The 18,453-nt window shown below is 35.6% G+C and overlaps 1 protein-coding gene across 10 annotated transcripts in view; it reads left to right on the forward strand.

Moving 5' to 3' along the window:
• The window catches only part of PMCA (plasma membrane calcium-transporting ATPase 3), a 1,392,263-nt gene that overhangs the window by 424,662 nt on the left and 949,148 nt on the right, over positions 1-18,453 (forward strand). For all 10 annotated transcript variants that reach the window (XM_090412026.1, XM_090412017.1, XM_090412079.1 and 7 more), the window contains one exon: positions 4,317-4,496. In XM_090412026.1, the coding sequence (XP_090268152.1) occupies positions 4,337-4,496 (160 nt within the window). In that variant the 5' untranslated portion in view covers positions 4,317-4,336. The remainder of the gene's footprint in view (positions 1-4,316; positions 4,497-18,453) is intronic.

Consider the following 18,453-nt stretch of genomic DNA (forward strand, 5'->3'; position numbering starts at 1 on the left):
GAAAAATAAACTTTCAACATCTTTCTCTAAATCCAGAGTAATATAATAAAAAGGTGGCATACCTTTTGGCAACTCCTATAGGTAAAGATGACCTCACTATTGCTTCTGCCTAGTATCTTCACCTCTGGGCCTGGTTCCCACTGAAGAGACCTCAATAAAGGTCGAAACTAGTCTGGGTAGTGGCCAGTCCCTTAATGGATAACATTATACATATCTGCAAGGAGATGTGTTTTGCATTATGGGAGATACTGGGATAGGAGTGTTGTTAGCTTGGTCCACCTTTGCTACGAGTTGCCTGGTGTTGTACTACCTTACCCCCAGTAAGGTAGTACAACACCTTCCTTACCCCAGTGAGGTAGTACAACACCATATTCAGTCCTGAAGATATTTTCAGCGCAAACTTTGTTTGCTCACACTTGGATAAAGGATTAAACTAAATTTATTAAAGAATATAGTTTGTCTTATTATTATTATTATTATTCATGAGAGCCTCCGTAGCTGTCAGTATAGACGAAGCCCTTCGGTCAGAAAGACCTGGGTTCGATTCCTGTCAATGATGTGAGGAACCTTTATATGGTCTCTTTTGACTAAAGGTGAGTTAGCCAGTCTCATAGGGAGTTTTTTCACCCAGAAAGTCAAATTTTTCGTCCCCAAAAACAGGCAAACTGGTCCCATGAACACGCATCTACAGACTTGGTTCACACAGGTAGGTGTAGGACTAACCACCTTATCCTTGGGATGGACATGGTTTGAAAGGGCTTAGGATAGCTTCATAACAGGCTATTAGGTCTAATATGAAAAAGGAAGAAGAAGATTATTCATGTTACTAACTTGTAAGAAAAATGTGTTTTTCTGATACTTAACAGGGCTATAATAAAACATGTGGACTGTTATGTACAGTGTTAATGTGAGTTCTGATGAGAAAGGAAGGGTATGACTGGTGGAAAGTCATACCCAGGTGGAATGGGTATGACTTTTAGTCATCCCTTGAAGCTGATTGTGGGTGTGGTTAGAAAGCATGTGAGTTCTAGGTTCTTCTCATAGCATGTGGGAAGTGTTTGATGGCTACTGTTAGGTGGTTTTAGTGCATTTTCAGTAAATGTATTCAAATCAACCCATTCAGAGTACATGTCAGGAATTTAATGATGATGGTGATGTATTAAAATATATGATAGGCACTTAGGCATGTGTGACTGAAAGGTGCTCTTCTTCAATGAGCCCATCGACTCCCTAGAGGTGCTATAATAATGATAATAAATTGATCTTATCCTGTGTATATATTCTATATCTTATGTACCATTAAGTAAGCTAACCTCAAATGCCAGTCATTTTTCTTCTTTCCCAAAGTCAGTTAGCAAGGTTTGAAAAAATCTGAGAACAATTTTTTTTTCATTCAGAGTACTCTTTTCATAATGTGTTACTTATTGCTTATCAATAATTCTAAATAACCGTAATCAAAGTGCTCTTAATAGAGACACTTGAATGCTGTTGCAAGCTATGCTTGTAACTTCATGTGAGTTACAAATAGCATTTCTTCTACCAGTAATCTACCATTTTTATTTTGAATTCTCTACTTCAACTAATCTACGTTGAAGTTTGTATTATTGCTAGCAATTCAACTAAAAACTTGAATGGCTGGCATTATCAAGTAGAGTGACAGGTAAACATCAGAATTGAAAATTGGTTCCACAAGACGTTCTACCAAGAAAGAAGTTGAGGAATATTTCAAGGCATTAGAGAATGTAGCTGACACAAAGTAAAAGTTGATTCTTGTTGTAGAAGTAAACAATAGGTTAGGAAATAATTACCAGACATATAAGAATGCTTTGAGAAAAATTGGAGAAAAGAGCAAATGTAATAATAAATAATGGTAAGTATACTGAATTTCTGTTCAGGACATGGATTAATCATTGCTAGCAACATATTCCAACATAAAGATGTGCACAAATTCACATTGAGAAAAAGACCCAAGAAATAACAAAAGTGTCTGGTTCGGGACCCAAGAGTATACAGAAGATTTGAAATAGGAAGTGATCACCACGTAGTTTTGAGCAGGATAAAAATGAATATCATCGAGAAGAAGCGTGCATAAAGAAACCTTGGAAAAGAATCAAAGTTGAGCAGCTTTCAGAGGTGAACTGTAGACTTTCATACACAAATATTCTTCAAGAAAAAAATGAAGGAGTTTAAAAACAAGAACCAAATGTTAGAGGCCTATTTGTAGATCCTGAAGAAAGCATTGTATCAAGGATATAAAAGTTAGAACTACATGGTGGATTCAGAAGTTAAAAAGGTTGTCATGCAAAAGAAAAAAGCATATCAAAAGTTCCTGTAAACTAAATCACGATGTATTCTGAGTGAATACAAAAAAAAAATAATAATAATGTAAGAAAGCGAAGCCTTGGTAAGAACATAGATGAATATCAGGAATGTGGCAAAATGTTCTGGAGCCTTGAAAAATCTCTGAAATGGAATCAGAGATGACAAAGCTATTTTAGATGCCCAGAGTAATTATTTTGAAAGATAGCCAAATGAAACAAGAAGTTATTGAACAGTAGTAGGAAATATTCCAGAGGAATGCAGTCAGAAGTGCATATCAATATGTGAGATAGAAAAAGTCATCAAAAACCTGAAATGTAGAAACAAAGCTGGGGTAGATGATATTCACACATATGGAGATATAAAAGTTTTACACCTGGTCAGAGGGCTGAATGTTAAATTTTAAATTGTTGGAGTAGAGCCCTCATATCACCTGTCTATAATAAGGGAAATCAAAGAAAAGTCAAATAACAAGCTGCCTTCAGACCAAAGGTTGTCAGGATTAGATTTTCATTTTTTAAGACAAATGATTCACCAATCATGGAAATATAACATGGATCTATATTTAAGTTTTATAGATGTGGAAAAGCATGACATGTTACTAAGAGAAAATCTGTTCAAAAACATTTCAATTATATTGTGTACATTTGAGTTATTAGTCAGCAGTTAAAATTAAAGGAGTTGGAGGAATATGGTTTGGTATTTAAATCAAGCGAGACAGCGTTGCACATTATCTCTTCTGTTATTCATCATCTATATATTGTGAACGAAAGCGACATTAGGCCTGATATTAAGTCATCTTTTTACTTTGTGCAGTTAATGTTATACTTTTAAATAAATCCAGTAAAGTCTGCAGGATTTCCTAACTAAATTGAATATCTACTGTAATAAGTTTGGTATGGAAATCAGCAATAAAAGATCAAAAGCTATGATAATAGGCAAGAATGTTGAAAATACGAACTGAATGTATGGAGAATATATAGAACGAGTAACAGTTTCACTTATTTGGGCACAATTTTGAGTGAAGATGACAAATTAAGTATGAAAAGAGACAGCAAATTAGAAAAGCTGGTATGGTGGTAGGTCAACTAAATGCAATTATATGAAATAAGAGAGAAATTAGTCAAAACATTATACCAACTATATTGCATTCAAACAAATTTTAATTTATGGATCTGAGAGTTAGGTTAGAAGTTGAACAAAGATTGGAGACGAGATATGAGAGTTCTGAGGAAGTTATGGAAGTGAGCAGATGGCATCATTAGAAAAAATGAACATTAATATTAGGAAGGAACTTGACATTGTTAGCATTTGGGAATGTGTGAGCAGCTAATCATCACCCAGGTGATTTGGTCACTTAAGGATGGCAGAGGAAAGGTTAACAAAGCAGATATTTGTTGCCAGGATGGCAGGGAAAAAGGATTACCAAGATCTAAGTGGATTGACACAGAAGTGTCCTGGAAGTTCAAAATATAAGATCTAACAATGTTGGAGTCCTGACAGAAAATCCAATTAATTTGGAAGAAAATTGCCAATAGGAAGTTTTATAGGAATTGTATATCTTATACAATGCCTGCGGGTATGAGGAATTTGATGATGATGATGATGATACTGAACTAATTCATTTTAAGAAGTTAACCTTTTAGTAAACTGATCCTACTTTGTGTAGAACTAGGCTTTACATTCTTGTATAAATAAGAGAAAAAAGGCAGGAGTCGATAAGTTTGGTTTTGAATTCCTACTCTGATTAGTAATTCATGCCATTCTTAAATTAACGTTTCTATTCTAGTATTTCATGTTGTTTACTTAATAGATAAAGCCATTCAATTAAAAAAAATATTTGAAAAAGAATGGTTAAAAACATTTCTCTGATATGAGTAACAATAAGTTACCTTTAAGCCTGTTGTTTAGTTTACTGTGAGATTTTCATCTCTGATTGGCAGCTTCCTTTAAATGATGGTTATCATCAAGATTTTTTTTTCCCTCCCTACATTCAGAAAATCAGTGGGGAGAAGTTATGGCGACAGTGGATGGTCGCCCAGCTCAGTATGGCATCAGCCTTCAGAATTTACGGGATCTTATGGAATGCCGAGGCCAAGAAGCCTGTGAAAGGATAGAGGAAGAATATGGTGGCGTGCAGGAGCTGTGTAAGAAACTTTTCACTTCACCAACAGATGGTATGTATTCATAGTTTGGTATAATGTTTGTAGGTATTTGTCAACTTATGTTTCATATATTTTTATTATCTTTTTTGCTGGAAAAATTTAATCGTTTATTTCATGTTGATGTTTAATGGAGAAAACACACATCTAAAAGTAATAATTAACTAAATAAATTTATTCACCTGATTACTAATATTTTGCCTTGGTCACCAAGGCATTTTCATAAGCACAAAGAAAAAAGCCTGTGCATGCAGGCACATCGGCAGGAATACAAATATAGACTGATTTCAAAAGGTTGGCTTCTCCAGTCCTTAATTAGCATCCTCTGTGGGTGTGGTGGACCTTCTTGCTGAAGGTCATGTAAAACTCGATGTAGCTTGGAAATACCAAAGTGCTCTACATTGATTTTTACAGAGGTCAAGTCTCATGAGATTGTTACAAAAATAACCTTGTAAGCCTCTATATGTTTTATGCTAAATATTAATGTAAATAACCCTATGGGAATTGACTGTACTTACTGCTTTAACAAAAATTTCTGGAATGTCAAAAACAAAGGCAATGCTTTACCACTGGATTGTATAATAGCTATGTATAAGGGCACAAGAAAGTTGTTTACGATTTAAGTGTATGAGAAAGTTATTTGCGAGCTCTGCTTATAAACACCTTCAAAGTTAGTATCAAAGAGATCAGCAAGGTTCAGACAAGTTTCCGCTGCCCGACAAGATAGGATTAAAGGAGTGCACAGAGGAGAAAAAATGAACAGGTCGGTCTTAACAGAAGATCAAGGAGTCGTGTCGAATTTCGGGGTTACAACCCTTCGTGCAAGGTCCCGGAGAAGAACGTGAAATAAAAAGGGACTGAGCCGAACATCATGGTGAGAAGTCATCGGCAGTTAGAGGTAGAAGTTCCAGAAGTAGGATTTTCAGAGGACCAGACATTATGGCGAACCCACGCCAGAGGAGAAGAATGGGAATGACGAGAGAACAGCCGATGTTCTCATCAATACCCGAGGCAGTGTTGGTCGAATGTCTTTTTACCGTGGGAGGTCAACCAAAGCCAAAAGCCACAGAGCAATCTTCAAGCCCCTATGCTGAAACCTCTTGCCTGAGCTTTTCGAGTACTGGGAAAAGTACAGTCCAATATCCCGACGAACATCATTTGCCCCCCAAAACAAGACTCTCTCCAGATGGAAGCCCAAGATGAAAGAAAAAGCATAGGGACTTGAGTGCAAGACCTTTGGATGAGTGTGCGACACAGAGCCTCTGTAAGTTTGTTTCATCTTTTATTGTATATTCCTAATCTAGAAGATATGTTATAGATGGACTAATAAGAAATAGTAATAAGAAGTATCTATAAGAGAGTCCTCTGATTTGTTATTAATTGGAATATAACTTGTGAGATAACTTGGCATAGCTAGCCAACCTCTTTGTGAGTAAATTAGAGTTTCAATATTGATTTCATAAGCAGAGAAGTAATTGAGTAATTATATTGTATAGTTATTTAGTATTGAAAAGGGAAAGATTGTTTCTTTATGCTAAAACTCTAAAGGATAGGTAAAGAGAGTAACCTCCCTATTGTTTAATTAATGTACTTTGTTATTAATGTAAATAAATGTGTTTTAATTATATGTAAATAGAGTGCCGCCTGATCTTTTATTTTACAATGCATTGTACCTAAATAAACTCGGATCTATGAGCAGGAAACAGTTAAGGCATTAAAATTATAGTTTAAGTACTTAAGAACCACGACTGTTTATGTAAACTTTATTGAAGGAATTTATGCTAGTAAGAGAGAGAGAGAGAGAGAGAGATCTTCCAGATGTATTGCTAAGTCTTATGCCGATATAGAAATACTGGTGGCGCAGTCTTAACAAATAAATTTTCCAGTGTTCATAGGCATGCGACTAGTGAAAGGTGGATAAACATAGTACGCAATAGAATAAGTAAGAAAGGTTACGAAAGCAAAAGTGCACTGCTATAAAGAAGATATTACAATAACGCATGAGACTGCATTCATTACAGTCTTATAGTGATGGTTTTCTGCATTTTTTGGTAGTATGATGTAGCCAATTATTTAGTTTTATTTAAAAAAATTGCATGCATTCTTAAAGGGCATAATGTACAGATCTCTTTCCAGTCATACCAAAAATTAGCTACTCTTATCTGCTCACCAAATATCCTCTCCATCATGTACGTTATCATTTTGTATACAGTTTCCTGTGCTCCTGCAAATTTACATACTTCAAACCAACTGGAAGAACTGCTGAACTGAACTCCCAGAAGAATACAGAAACTATGCCCATCATCTGCACTGTAGCCATTTTGAAGTGGCAGATCATGCCATTGATACAGATCACCAGTTGCAGATTTCACTTGTGTGCAAACATAAATCAGGGAGACTATTTCTGATATCAACCACAACATTACAATATTTAAAACCTAAACAAATTCTTCTTCATCACATTACATCATTTTGAGACCTTCAGAAAGATTTGATCAGTGCACCTAATAGAAATCACTAGTTAGGACCATAGTAGCCTGGCTTTTATATTCAGTCTCTGATTGCCTTTTTGCTAGTTGCCGGTGTGCATGTGTTTAGTATCTTTGTTTGTGCCCATGAAGATGCCTTGGTGACCAAGATGAAATATTAGCTTAATAATCAACTAAACAAATTTAGTTAGTTAATTATTATCTTTAGACAAGTGAGAATGAAGAGTAAGAGAGTGAAAATTGTTAGTCAGTTACCAAGATATGATAGTCTGAATTAACAAGAAGGGCTATAATGGCAGGAATGGTTGCGAGTTTTTGGATGTGTGGGGTGAATTTGAAGAAGATGGACTTAAATAAGAAGAATGGCCTGCACTTTAATGCATTTGTTATCAGGAGTGTGGAGAAATTATTTATTGGAATGGGATCTAATATGAAGAGGCAGGAAAATTAGGTCATGATGGGTGGAATGGTGAGAATCTGTGTATAACAGCTACTAAATTATGCAACTTTGGTAATGTTATGAATATGCTTAATCATTATGATGAAAGGATGATTCTCTGTTCATCTTGTTGAGACTTGTGTGTTTGTGTGCATGCCTGCAAGGATGTCTGTATAACTGAAGCATTAGATATGAATAGAGATTTTCATTGGCCAACAGCACCATGCAGACTGCACTGGTGAGCGTGCATGCACACACAAAAAGAAAAAAAAAACATGGAAGTGATTTATTGCCTTCACACAAATGGCAAGGATATTGGGACCAAAGGGATTAAATTTGTTTAAATGTTTAAATTTGAATAAATGTTGCCTTTGTGAGATTGTTGGCCTTAGTGAGAACTGACTCTGAGATGTGAATAGATAAATTGTTGTTGAGTGTAAAGGTAGAATATGTTTAAGAAGGATAGACAAGATAGGAAATTGGGGGGGGAGGGGATGAGTCTACTTAGGATAGAAAGCTATGAGTGCAATATTAGCAATAATTTTCTATGTGGCAATGAGTTTGAAACTGTCCGTTGTGAGGTGGAATCTGACGAGATCTGATACCTAGTAGCATGTCACAGACATAGTGGAACATTTGATAAAGCCAGCAAAATGCATCACCAAATCAATCTGATGGGTGCTTAATGAGTAATCATCATGGGTGACTTGATTATCTGAACATTGATTAGGTAGCAGTTAGATTTCATCAGAAGAATTACCAGAATTTATTGAGCTGTTGCAAGACAACTTTTCTTTAGCACTATATGACAAAAGGAACTCGAGATCAGAGAGTGTTAGACTTGATCATAGTGTCAGGTGTAGTTTCAGTTAAAGATGTGACTGTTCTTTCTCCATTTGGCAAACAGTGATCATGCTGTATTGATCTGGGAAGTGGTTAAGTATATGGGTGTTTTATTCAGAAAAGGGTACATGCTGAATTACAAAGCAGCAAATTATGACCATTTGAGAAGAATACCAGTCTGAATCCCATTACATTGGTTGCTAGATGGAAAAGGATATTGTCAGTGCATGGAATTGTTTAAAAAATATGTGAATGTGAATTGCTGAATTACAAAGCAGCAAATTATGACCATTTGAGAAGAATACCAGGCTGAATCCCATTATATTGGTTGCTAGATGGAAAAGGATATTGTCAGTGCATGGAATTGTTTAAAAAATATGTGAATGATACAATATCAAAACGTGTCCCTAGAGTTCTAAGTATAAATAGGGTAGAGCGAAATGAATCTGCAGTCTTATTAGCAAAACATTCTTGAGAAAAAGACAATGTGGAAGGAATTCTATGTACATAAGGATGACATCAGCTATGAAAATTATAAGGCAAAGGCCAGCAGAATTATAAGTATTGTATGGAAAGCATGAGTATGAAAGACAACCCAAAACAATTCTGTCATTATGTTGCAAGTAAAAGAAAGAGAGAATGAATGTGGAAGAATAACTATATTGAATGAAAATGGTTTGAAGGTGGCAGATGAAGATGAGATTGTTGAAGTAATCAGTGCCCATTTTTCCGAAAGCTATTAACCCATCTTAGTAACATGGAGCTCAGTGCTATCTCTACACTGGATGAAGAAACTCAGGTATATCAGGAGATACTGTTTCATAAACAGTATCTCCTGATATACCTTTGACCTGGCTGTATAATTTGCGTGTTAGCACAGGAAAGACTCCACAGCACTTGAAGGAATGCATGATAATCCCATTTCATAAGGGTGGTGCAAAGACTGACGTATTTAATTATTTATGCATCATCATCTCTGAAGTGATGGTGAAGAGTTTGGAAAAGTTGGTAAGAGCTTATATACAGAAATGGATAGGCAGAAAATCTGTACTTTGCATTGAACAGAATGGGTTGAGTACATCATCCATCTACTCATTAGACATTAACAGATGCTTGGTGATGTGCCACACCAGAACTTGCCAAGTGGTCGTGTTGTATGTGTTTCTGGAGGCTTCAATGCTCTGAATATCAGTAATATCAGGAATGTGAAATATGGATTATGAGAATAGATTGAGAATTTGTGGATCGCAGATGCGATTAATAGAGGTGATGTGATGTTATAGAGACTTCCAAAAGGATCATAACGACAGATAGAAACTTTAATTTTATGGAAGTTAGAATGAGGATGAGAGGGCATCTATGTAAGCTGAGTATGAATACAATCAAGAAACGGATGCAATCTAGATTTTTCTCTCATAGAGTGGTGCATGGTTTGTCTTTGGAGGTTGGGAATGCAGGAAGTGTGAATGAATTCAAGAAAAAGTACAACAGCTGATGCAGTTGATATGTAGCCCTTCTTCAGTTCCTGACTTCATAGAAGCCTCTGGAAATAGCAGTGATGATAATATTATTATTAACAGATAATTTTGAATAAATGTCTTGAGTTGAATTGAAATGATATATTGAATAAATATCATTACACCTCCAGGTTTGTTATAATCTCTACATTCACTCTCCTAATTTTCCCCTCTCTCTCATACCTGTGGTCTCTGGTCTTTGATCAGCTCTTTTATTTCTAACCCAGCTATCAGATTCTTAAGTTAAAGTTAGTCTGAATGCAATCTTGTATACTGCTATTTTGGTTAATTTCTTTTATTCCATATATATTTATTCACCAGGCTTTCCCACTGTACCATATTTGCTTATTGTATTGTCTGTTTTCATATTTAATTTACCATCTTTAATCAGCAGTGTGCCAAAATAAGAAATATTTTAAATGTCATTCTCTTCATCAAAAATGCAGTTGATGTTTTCAGTGTTCTTATCTATTTTCATAGTCTTTCTCTTTTTACTGCTAATTTTCATATGAAATTTGTTACAGCAGTTATACAGTTTAATTAAGGAGTCATAAAGACTTGTATTATGGATGAAGAGATGTTGGAAAGGGTCCAAAGGTGACTGACTAAGGTTGTTTCTGACCTCTGGAATGTCGAGTATGAGGAAAGATTGAGAAGATGTAATTTTCAAAGTCTGGTGGACAGGAGGAAGAAGAGAGATATGATAGAGACCTACAAGTTGGTAAGGGGTTGTTATGAGATCAATAGTCAGAGATCAGGGGAGAACCAGAGGTCATATAAAGAGGGTGTGAGTAGGGGAGTGAGAGGCAGGTTTTTTTCCTGCAGAGTTGTGAATGATTGGAATGCCTTGCCTGAGAGTGTGGTGTCTGCAGGGAGTTTGAGTGTGTTTAAGACACGGTATGATGAGATGTGTGTGTGATAAAAGGACCTCCCAGATGAGTCTTTGACTCTATGAGGTCTTCGGGTGATAATAATAATATTAATAATGATAATTAGATTTATTTAGGAGTATAACATTATCTGCATGAAGGAAAGAGCTCAGATTAACATTTCCAATTCCAATATTAGGATCAACCATTCATTTTAGAAATTATGGACTTTACAACCGTGTTATAAATAAGTATTTTAATTTCCTGCCATTTCGATCTTCATATTAAGATCATTTGGAGTATATACAAGGACAAGCTGAGTTACATTACACATGATAAGCTGAAGAAAAATGATTTCATCATGGGTTATTCTATTGGCATGACCTCTAGTGGGAAAAAAAATTTACAACTTAATTATTTAGAAACTACATCAAAGCTAAATTCTGTTTAACATAACATGAGAAAAACATTCTTTTTTATATAGATAGTCTTCTTTCTAACATTGCCTGTTAATATGCATTTTTCTCAGGTCCTCCTCCCCAACACACACACACACAGACAGACAGACAGAGTTCAAAAGTAGCAATTTCTAGTTCAGCATTTTTAGTTTTCATTTCTTGTGTTAGGCCAGCATTGATGGACAGAAAGTCATCTACTTTGTTTGAAGTATATTCTTCCAAACTTAAGTCATTAACTTCATTTTTTCTTTAGTTTATTTACGATGTTTGTTTAATCTGCAAAACAGATATTGTTTCTGTTTCTTATCTCTGGAATGTACAGGTTATCTACCTGGAAGAAGATTCCTATTAGTGTTAGTTAGCACTAGAATGGCATTTTATGTAGGCTAAAGAAATGGAACATTGAGGAGGGCATTGTTTGTTCTCCATATTTTTTTTTTAATGTTTGCACTGGGCAGTGTCTGCACATGTAAGCCACCAGTGGGAACTAGTATTAGCATATGTATGCTGCTTCCACATCAGGCAGTCACACTTTTACAAAGCTTATACAGCTTGTTAGTTGCAACTTTTTCATTTAAATTTTATTTGTATTTTTTAGCATTTGTGAAATGTCTTAATGATATTGAAAATATTAAATGTAATTCAAAATTATTTCAAATTATGCATCTTTGTTTGCTTTACATAAACTGTGTGCTTTCTGAGCCTGGTGAATGCATTATAAACTGATATTACACATATTTTCTGCAGCTGAAAATTGGAAAGATTATCCTAAGACAAATGTATTTAGTTACTCTGTTTGGCACTACAGTAAAACTGTTTCTGGTGTGTGTGTGTGTGTGTGTGTGTGTGTGTAACATAGTGTTTGTAGAAGGGGATGTGTTTTCATTATGACGGGTCCCTCCAGTTGTCTCTAATTACACAACTTGTTTCTAAATATAGTACATAGACTTCAAATATATATATATATATATATATATATATATATATCTGTACTATATTTAGCAATACAATAAAACCACTCGTTTTTCTTGTTTCTGTGCTATAGTGTGTTGGGGATGGGATGTTTCCAGTTTTCTAAAAGTGCAGATGTAGTAAGTAAAAATGCATCTATTCCTCAATAAGAATGAATCCTATGTATTATAAGAAATGAACTGTGTCTATTGATCTCAAACAAAATACTAGAATATGTGAGATATCTATTACTGATAAGATAGAAAAGCCACTGACAAAATATATATATATATATATATATATATATATGAACATAGGATTAGTGAAAAGGTATCCACCTTTTCACTAATCCTGTGAAATTTCCAATCATCACGGATAATTCCTGTGATGATTGGAAATCATTTATGTGTAATTACTATGTAAAAAGTGTATACTGATCATCAACGAATGAACAAAAATTCTTGGAAAACCAGGCAAAATATAAATAAAACATTGAAACAAATACACATTTATGCACAACAAATTTTACAAAATGATTTGCTGCTCCATCATCCACAGCTATTCCTGCCATGCCTAGATGAATCACCCCGATCCCTGGATTAGTTATTTACTGAGCTACCAATTGTATACAGCTGGTGTTTATTATTGGTTAGTTATTTATATTTCATAAACAAATATCTTCCTCATTTTTTTTTTTTTAAATCATTCGAAACGAATGGAAGGTGGGAAAAATTGTTTCACTTCACAAAGGAGAGGAGGATAAGGCTTAGGCTACAAATTACAAAAAAGTCTGTGTGTCTGGGATTGTTGGTAAGGTATTGGAGAAGTTGGTGCATATCAGGATTCATAAATGGGTTGATAATAGCAGTATTCTTTATAATGGTCAACATGGGTTTGTTAAGGGGAGGTTGTGTTTCAGAAGTCTGCTTACGTATTACAACAAGGTGACAAATTCACTTAATAAAGGAGATACATATACAATGGTGTACTTGGATTTTTCAAAGGCTTTTAATAGACAACCACATGACAAGTTAGTAGCTAAACTGAAACAGATGGGATTAGATAATAGACTAGGAAGGTGGATAGCTGGTTTGTTGTCAGACAGGTATCATCAGTATCAGCAGGTTGTATATGGAGGAGTGGTATCCCAAAAGAGGATGGTCACTAGTGGAGTGTTGTTGGGATCTACTTTGGGACTATTATTGTTTAACACGTTCGCTGCCAACTACGAGTATACTCGTAGTTCATATATTAGCTTCACAAGCCAACTATGAGTATACTCGTATGTCGATTTACCGACCTCCTATGCCAAACACGAGTTATCCCTTTGTATAATTACCTTAATTTGAACCCTTGGATTCTGAATAAAGCGGAGAGCATGTCTGGGGGCTTGGTAGAAGGGAAATAATTTCAACTAAAATATAGTATATGGTGTATGTGCCTCAGATGCCAACTACGAGTATACTCGTAGTTCGTATATGAGCTTCACAAGCCAACTACGAGTATACTCGTATGTCGATTACCAACCTCCTATGCCAAGCACGAGTTAATCCGTAGTATAACACGTAATTTGTAAATCAATTTAAAACTAGTAAAATCAATAAAAATAAAAACCAATCAATGAAATAAAAAAGCACTCAGTAAAATTCGGCTTTCCTCAATATTTTGTAAAGCATATAAATTGGTTTGTTCTAATAAAATTGTGAGAAAATCTTCAGAAAAGTTCAACTAACCTTTTGATACTGAAATTTCCAGTGTCAATTTTAAAACCTGCAGTTTCAACAAAGTCAAATTGTGGGGGCTCTTCTTCTGAATTTTCCCAATAAGTTGATGTATTTGGCTGGTTGCTAACTTCATCTTCAAAAGTTTCTTCATCATCGGAGTCACCGCTAGAGTCGTGTGTAGGATCATCTTCGGAATTGGAACCAAATATTTCATGAAATTCATCATTGCTCATATTAGCATAAGCTTCTACTTCTATATCAGTAAGTTTTCTTTTACTGGCCATGGCAAAATTGAAGGTTCTTAGAGACTAGAAACTAAAACTGAACTAAACGCAATAAACACTGGCGTCAGCACATGTAATATATAGATGGAAGTGATACGAGATTACTCGTAGTTGGCGTATGAAACAAAATTCTATCTGATAAGCTGGCTACGAGATTACTCGTAGTAACCTTGAAGACGCGAAAGCGCGTGACGTGCGGGAACAAACTATGACTGAGTAGCGTGGCAGTGAACGTGTTAACTTATACATTAATGACCGGGTCATTAATGGCCTATGACTGGGTCTTAAGTATTTCTGACTGTAATCCATGTGTGTTTACAGGGCTGGTTTGCCTGTTCTGGGGGATGAAAAACCCTATCTCAGTCTATCTCAACCCTCCGATTTTATCTGGGCTTGAGACTGACATATAGCTGACAAATCAGGCCTATGACTGGACCTTAAGTAAACCTGATTGTTATCCATATGTGTTCACAGATCTGGTTTGCCTATTCTGGGGGACGAAAAAACCCTGAGTTTCCAGGTGACAAAAACCCTACCTCCGTATGAGACCGGCTAACTCACTTTTCATCGAAACAGACTAGATAAAGGTTCCTCATGTCATGAATGGGAATCGAACCCAGGTTTTTATGACCAAAGGGCTTCATCTTCAACTGGAGATGTGTAGCTCTTTGCCAATGATGCAACATTGGGAAAGGCTATGAGAAATAGAACAGACATTTGTGGCCTTGCAGATGATCTGAATGGACTGTGAGTGGGAAAATAAATGGAGTTGTCAATTTAATGTTGCAAAGTGCAAGGTCTTGAAAACTGGTAGGCAAGGTTGGGATGCAGAGTATTCAGTTCATGAAGAAATCTTGAAGGAGGTGGAGGAGATACGAGATCTGGGAGTGATGATGGACAGAGACTTGAAGGTTAGGGATCACATTGCTAAAATTGTAAGAACATCTCAATGGATTATGGCAATAATGCAGAAGACATTGACATGCAGAAGCAAAGCGGTTATGGGTCACTTGTAATCAGGCCACATATGGACTATCATGCACATCTGGTTAGTCACCTGGTTTTCAGAGGAATGAGGATGTATTGAAGAGGGCACAGAGAAGGTTTGCTAAGTTAGTGTCAGATCTATGGAATGTCAGATATGAGGAGAGATTGGGGTATGCAACTTACAGAGCCTTGTGAATAGAAGAAGAGGAGATATGATTGAGACATATAAGTTGGTGAGAGGTTATTACCGGATTAATGTGACGGAGATTTTTCTTAGAGTAAAGGGAGTCAAGGGTAGAACTAGAGGCCATCCACGGAAGCTGTATAAGGAGGGTGTGAGAAGCCGGTTCTCTGAATGAAGAGTGTTTGATGAGTGAAATGCATTGCCTGAAAGTATGGTGTGTGGAAACTGTGAATGGGTTTTCAATGCACTGTTTGATGATCTGTTGGCATGAGAGAGTACATACTTCCAACAATGAGTCCTTTGACTTCCTGGAGGTCAGATGTTAATAATAATATTATGCCATCATTATGTCTAGAGTTTATAAGATCATTTTTCACTCAATCACTCCATCCAATTTATTTATTTATTTATCGTATGATGATACACCTGCCTTGAGTCCTCCCCCCTTTTATTTTTTTTTACAGGGAAGTACGGCACCATCTCATCTTCTGTTTTGCACATCCTTTTTCAAGATTTCAAAAACGCTGTCATGCTTTCATATATCAAGAATGTTACAGACAAGATGGCTAAATTACTAAATAAACATAACATCAAAGTAGCCTTTCTGCCGCTGGAAAGAATTTCAAGATTTCTATATCCCCCGAAACCTCTACATCATCCTTTAAAAAAACCAGGTGTTTATAAAATTTATTGTTCTTGCGGCATCTGCTACGTAGGACAGACAGGAAGATCTGGGGAAATACGCATGAACAAACACCAAAAGGATGTGCAAAACAGAAGAGAACACAAATCAGGTCTAGCTTTCCATACCACTTCCACCGGCCACAATGTACTCGGGCAGAAAACAAACATGTCTTACATAGAAAAAAACTGTTACATAAGGAAATTTAAAGAAGCTGCGAACATGCTTAGAATTCCAACACAATGCAATAAAAACCAAGGCTTAATTCTACACCAAGTTTGGTCAGCTTTGATAAAAAAATATACCTCAGTCAGACCTCGGACATTATGAACGTGAGCAATAGAACATGGAATCATCCAGCATTGTTTAAACTTAGCACTGCTTTGAATCTGCATTCTGATTTTTTAATTTTATGAACAGTCAGACGGCTACAACTATATAGTATGAACTATTTTTGAATAATTTCTCTTTTTTGTTGTTTTAAACTTTAAGTTACCTTTTACCCCTGAAGATGTAAGTCAAACAACTTACGAAACTTGTCGGGTTTTATTTCTTTATTGTGGTTTTAGCTTAATAAAAAAATGTGGTCAAATTATTACCAGAATATGCCTTATAAAACGAAACTTTTTCTTTAATATCTTTTTTAAACAGTATCTCCAATCGTGATTATTCAATATTATTATTACACTCTCCATGGAGTTGGCAGACTCATAATAGGCATTGATCTCCCACTCAATAGGTCTACATACAGTGCATATTACTCTTGTGTTTAAAAACATGGATTGCAACCATTACTTCATATCCATTTTTTTGGCTTGCTCAGTAGGGTAGCTACATCTCCATCACCTTCAAGATGCAAGTGTCATCATTATCATATAGATGATTGTTTGAGATGGTGGGCTGTTGGACTTGAAGCAGGGTATTTGCATACTTTGGCACACATGGCAAACACAAAATAGACACAGTTTCAGAAGACAAAAAACATTACATGATGTGAGCAATGATGCCTGATATCTATGTCAACCAGAAATGACAGCTATCTGGCTCCAGCAGCAAGATTGTACCCTATGATAACCTGTAACCAACTGCTGCTTGAGATCACTGTGCCACAGGTGAAAGAATTTCCAACTGGACTGTGTTAAGAAAGCCCAGTTCAAACAGATTCTTCTCAAGAAAGCCAATGGTTTGGATCTCATTAATCACAAACTACTACAGAACTTTGGCAACATGTGATTTGGAGCTCTGAAAAATGGAGCACAGTTCTGTTCTCTGATGAATCCCAAGTTTACAGATGGATTCTAGATGTTGTTTGATCTGAAGAGATAAAAAAAATGCTGAAAAATGTGGTACAATTCCACCAACATCCAAGAAAGGGATACTTACAGTAGAGGCAATATTTCGATGTGGGGTGGGATGAAATAATGAACAATGACCACGCCCATCGTCGTGTTTTTGATTAGGAATAATGTAACTATAAGGAGGTAATGAGAACAAATCCTGAAACCCTATAGTGACTTTATTCTGTTGGAGTTGACCCAAGTTTTCTTTTCATGTATGACAATGCCACTGTCCATAGAGCTCAAGTGGTGGAGTATCATGAACACCACATGCCAAGAGCCACTGCCTCATTCACTTTGTTAGCTAAAAGCTGGTTTGATGGAATGGAATTTGTTGCCACAGAATTTTAAAAACATTCTTTTATCATTATACATACATACATACCTCATGGCAAAATATGATGTTAAAAAAGAGAATCATGATATATAGTAATAGGATTGAAGAATTTAAAATATTTTAAGTTAAAAACTTTGAAGGAGAACATAGATCTAATCCAAGGAATTGAAAAATTAAAATAAAAATAAAATAAAAGTTAAAAATAAAAAGTCTTAATATGTTATAATAAGAAAAAACATATATATCATTATAAATTCAGATCTAAATTTGTAATCCAGGTCACAGCTTCAGGAGCCACTTGTAAAAAGTCACTCCAGTTCTGATAAGCATGAAAGGTGCATTCTTTTACAATATGTTGCATAGTCTGTCGTGGAGCACCACATTCACATATTGGAGATGATTGTCCATTTCATTTATAGAGAGAATCTCCACATAGGCCATGGTTTGTCCGAATCCTATTTAGTACTGTCCGGGTTTCGCGAGGTAGATCCGACCCTGTAATGATTTGATCACCTTTAAAGATGTTATGCAAATGTTTTTTCATATTTTTCCTTCCATGTTTCTTCCCACTTTGATAAAGGATTAAAATTATTTAGAACTAGTTCTTCCGCTGCTCGTAGTGATGGATGGCGAGATTTCAGTCTATTGACTTTAAGAGTTGGAAGATCCTGATGAATAGGTAGGTTTAGATTACCAGCAATTTTTTGAAATTCACAGACTAAAGAATTCAATCTATGTAGTTCTGTAGGAATAATGCCTGCTAAAAGAGGTAACCAATAAGTTGGAGTCGATCTAATAGAGCCTGTGATTAATCTTAAGGTATTATTCAATTGAGAATTGATAATCTTTGTGTGAGGGCTATTTAGCCACA

Source organism: Typopeltis vanoorti, chromosome 2 (assembly GCF_054136105.1).
Source record: "Typopeltis vanoorti isolate ZY-2024b chromosome 2, IOZ_Tvanoo_1.0, whole genome shotgun sequence".
Taxonomy (NCBI): Eukaryota; Metazoa; Arthropoda; class Arachnida; order Uropygi; family Thelyphonidae; genus Typopeltis; species Typopeltis vanoorti.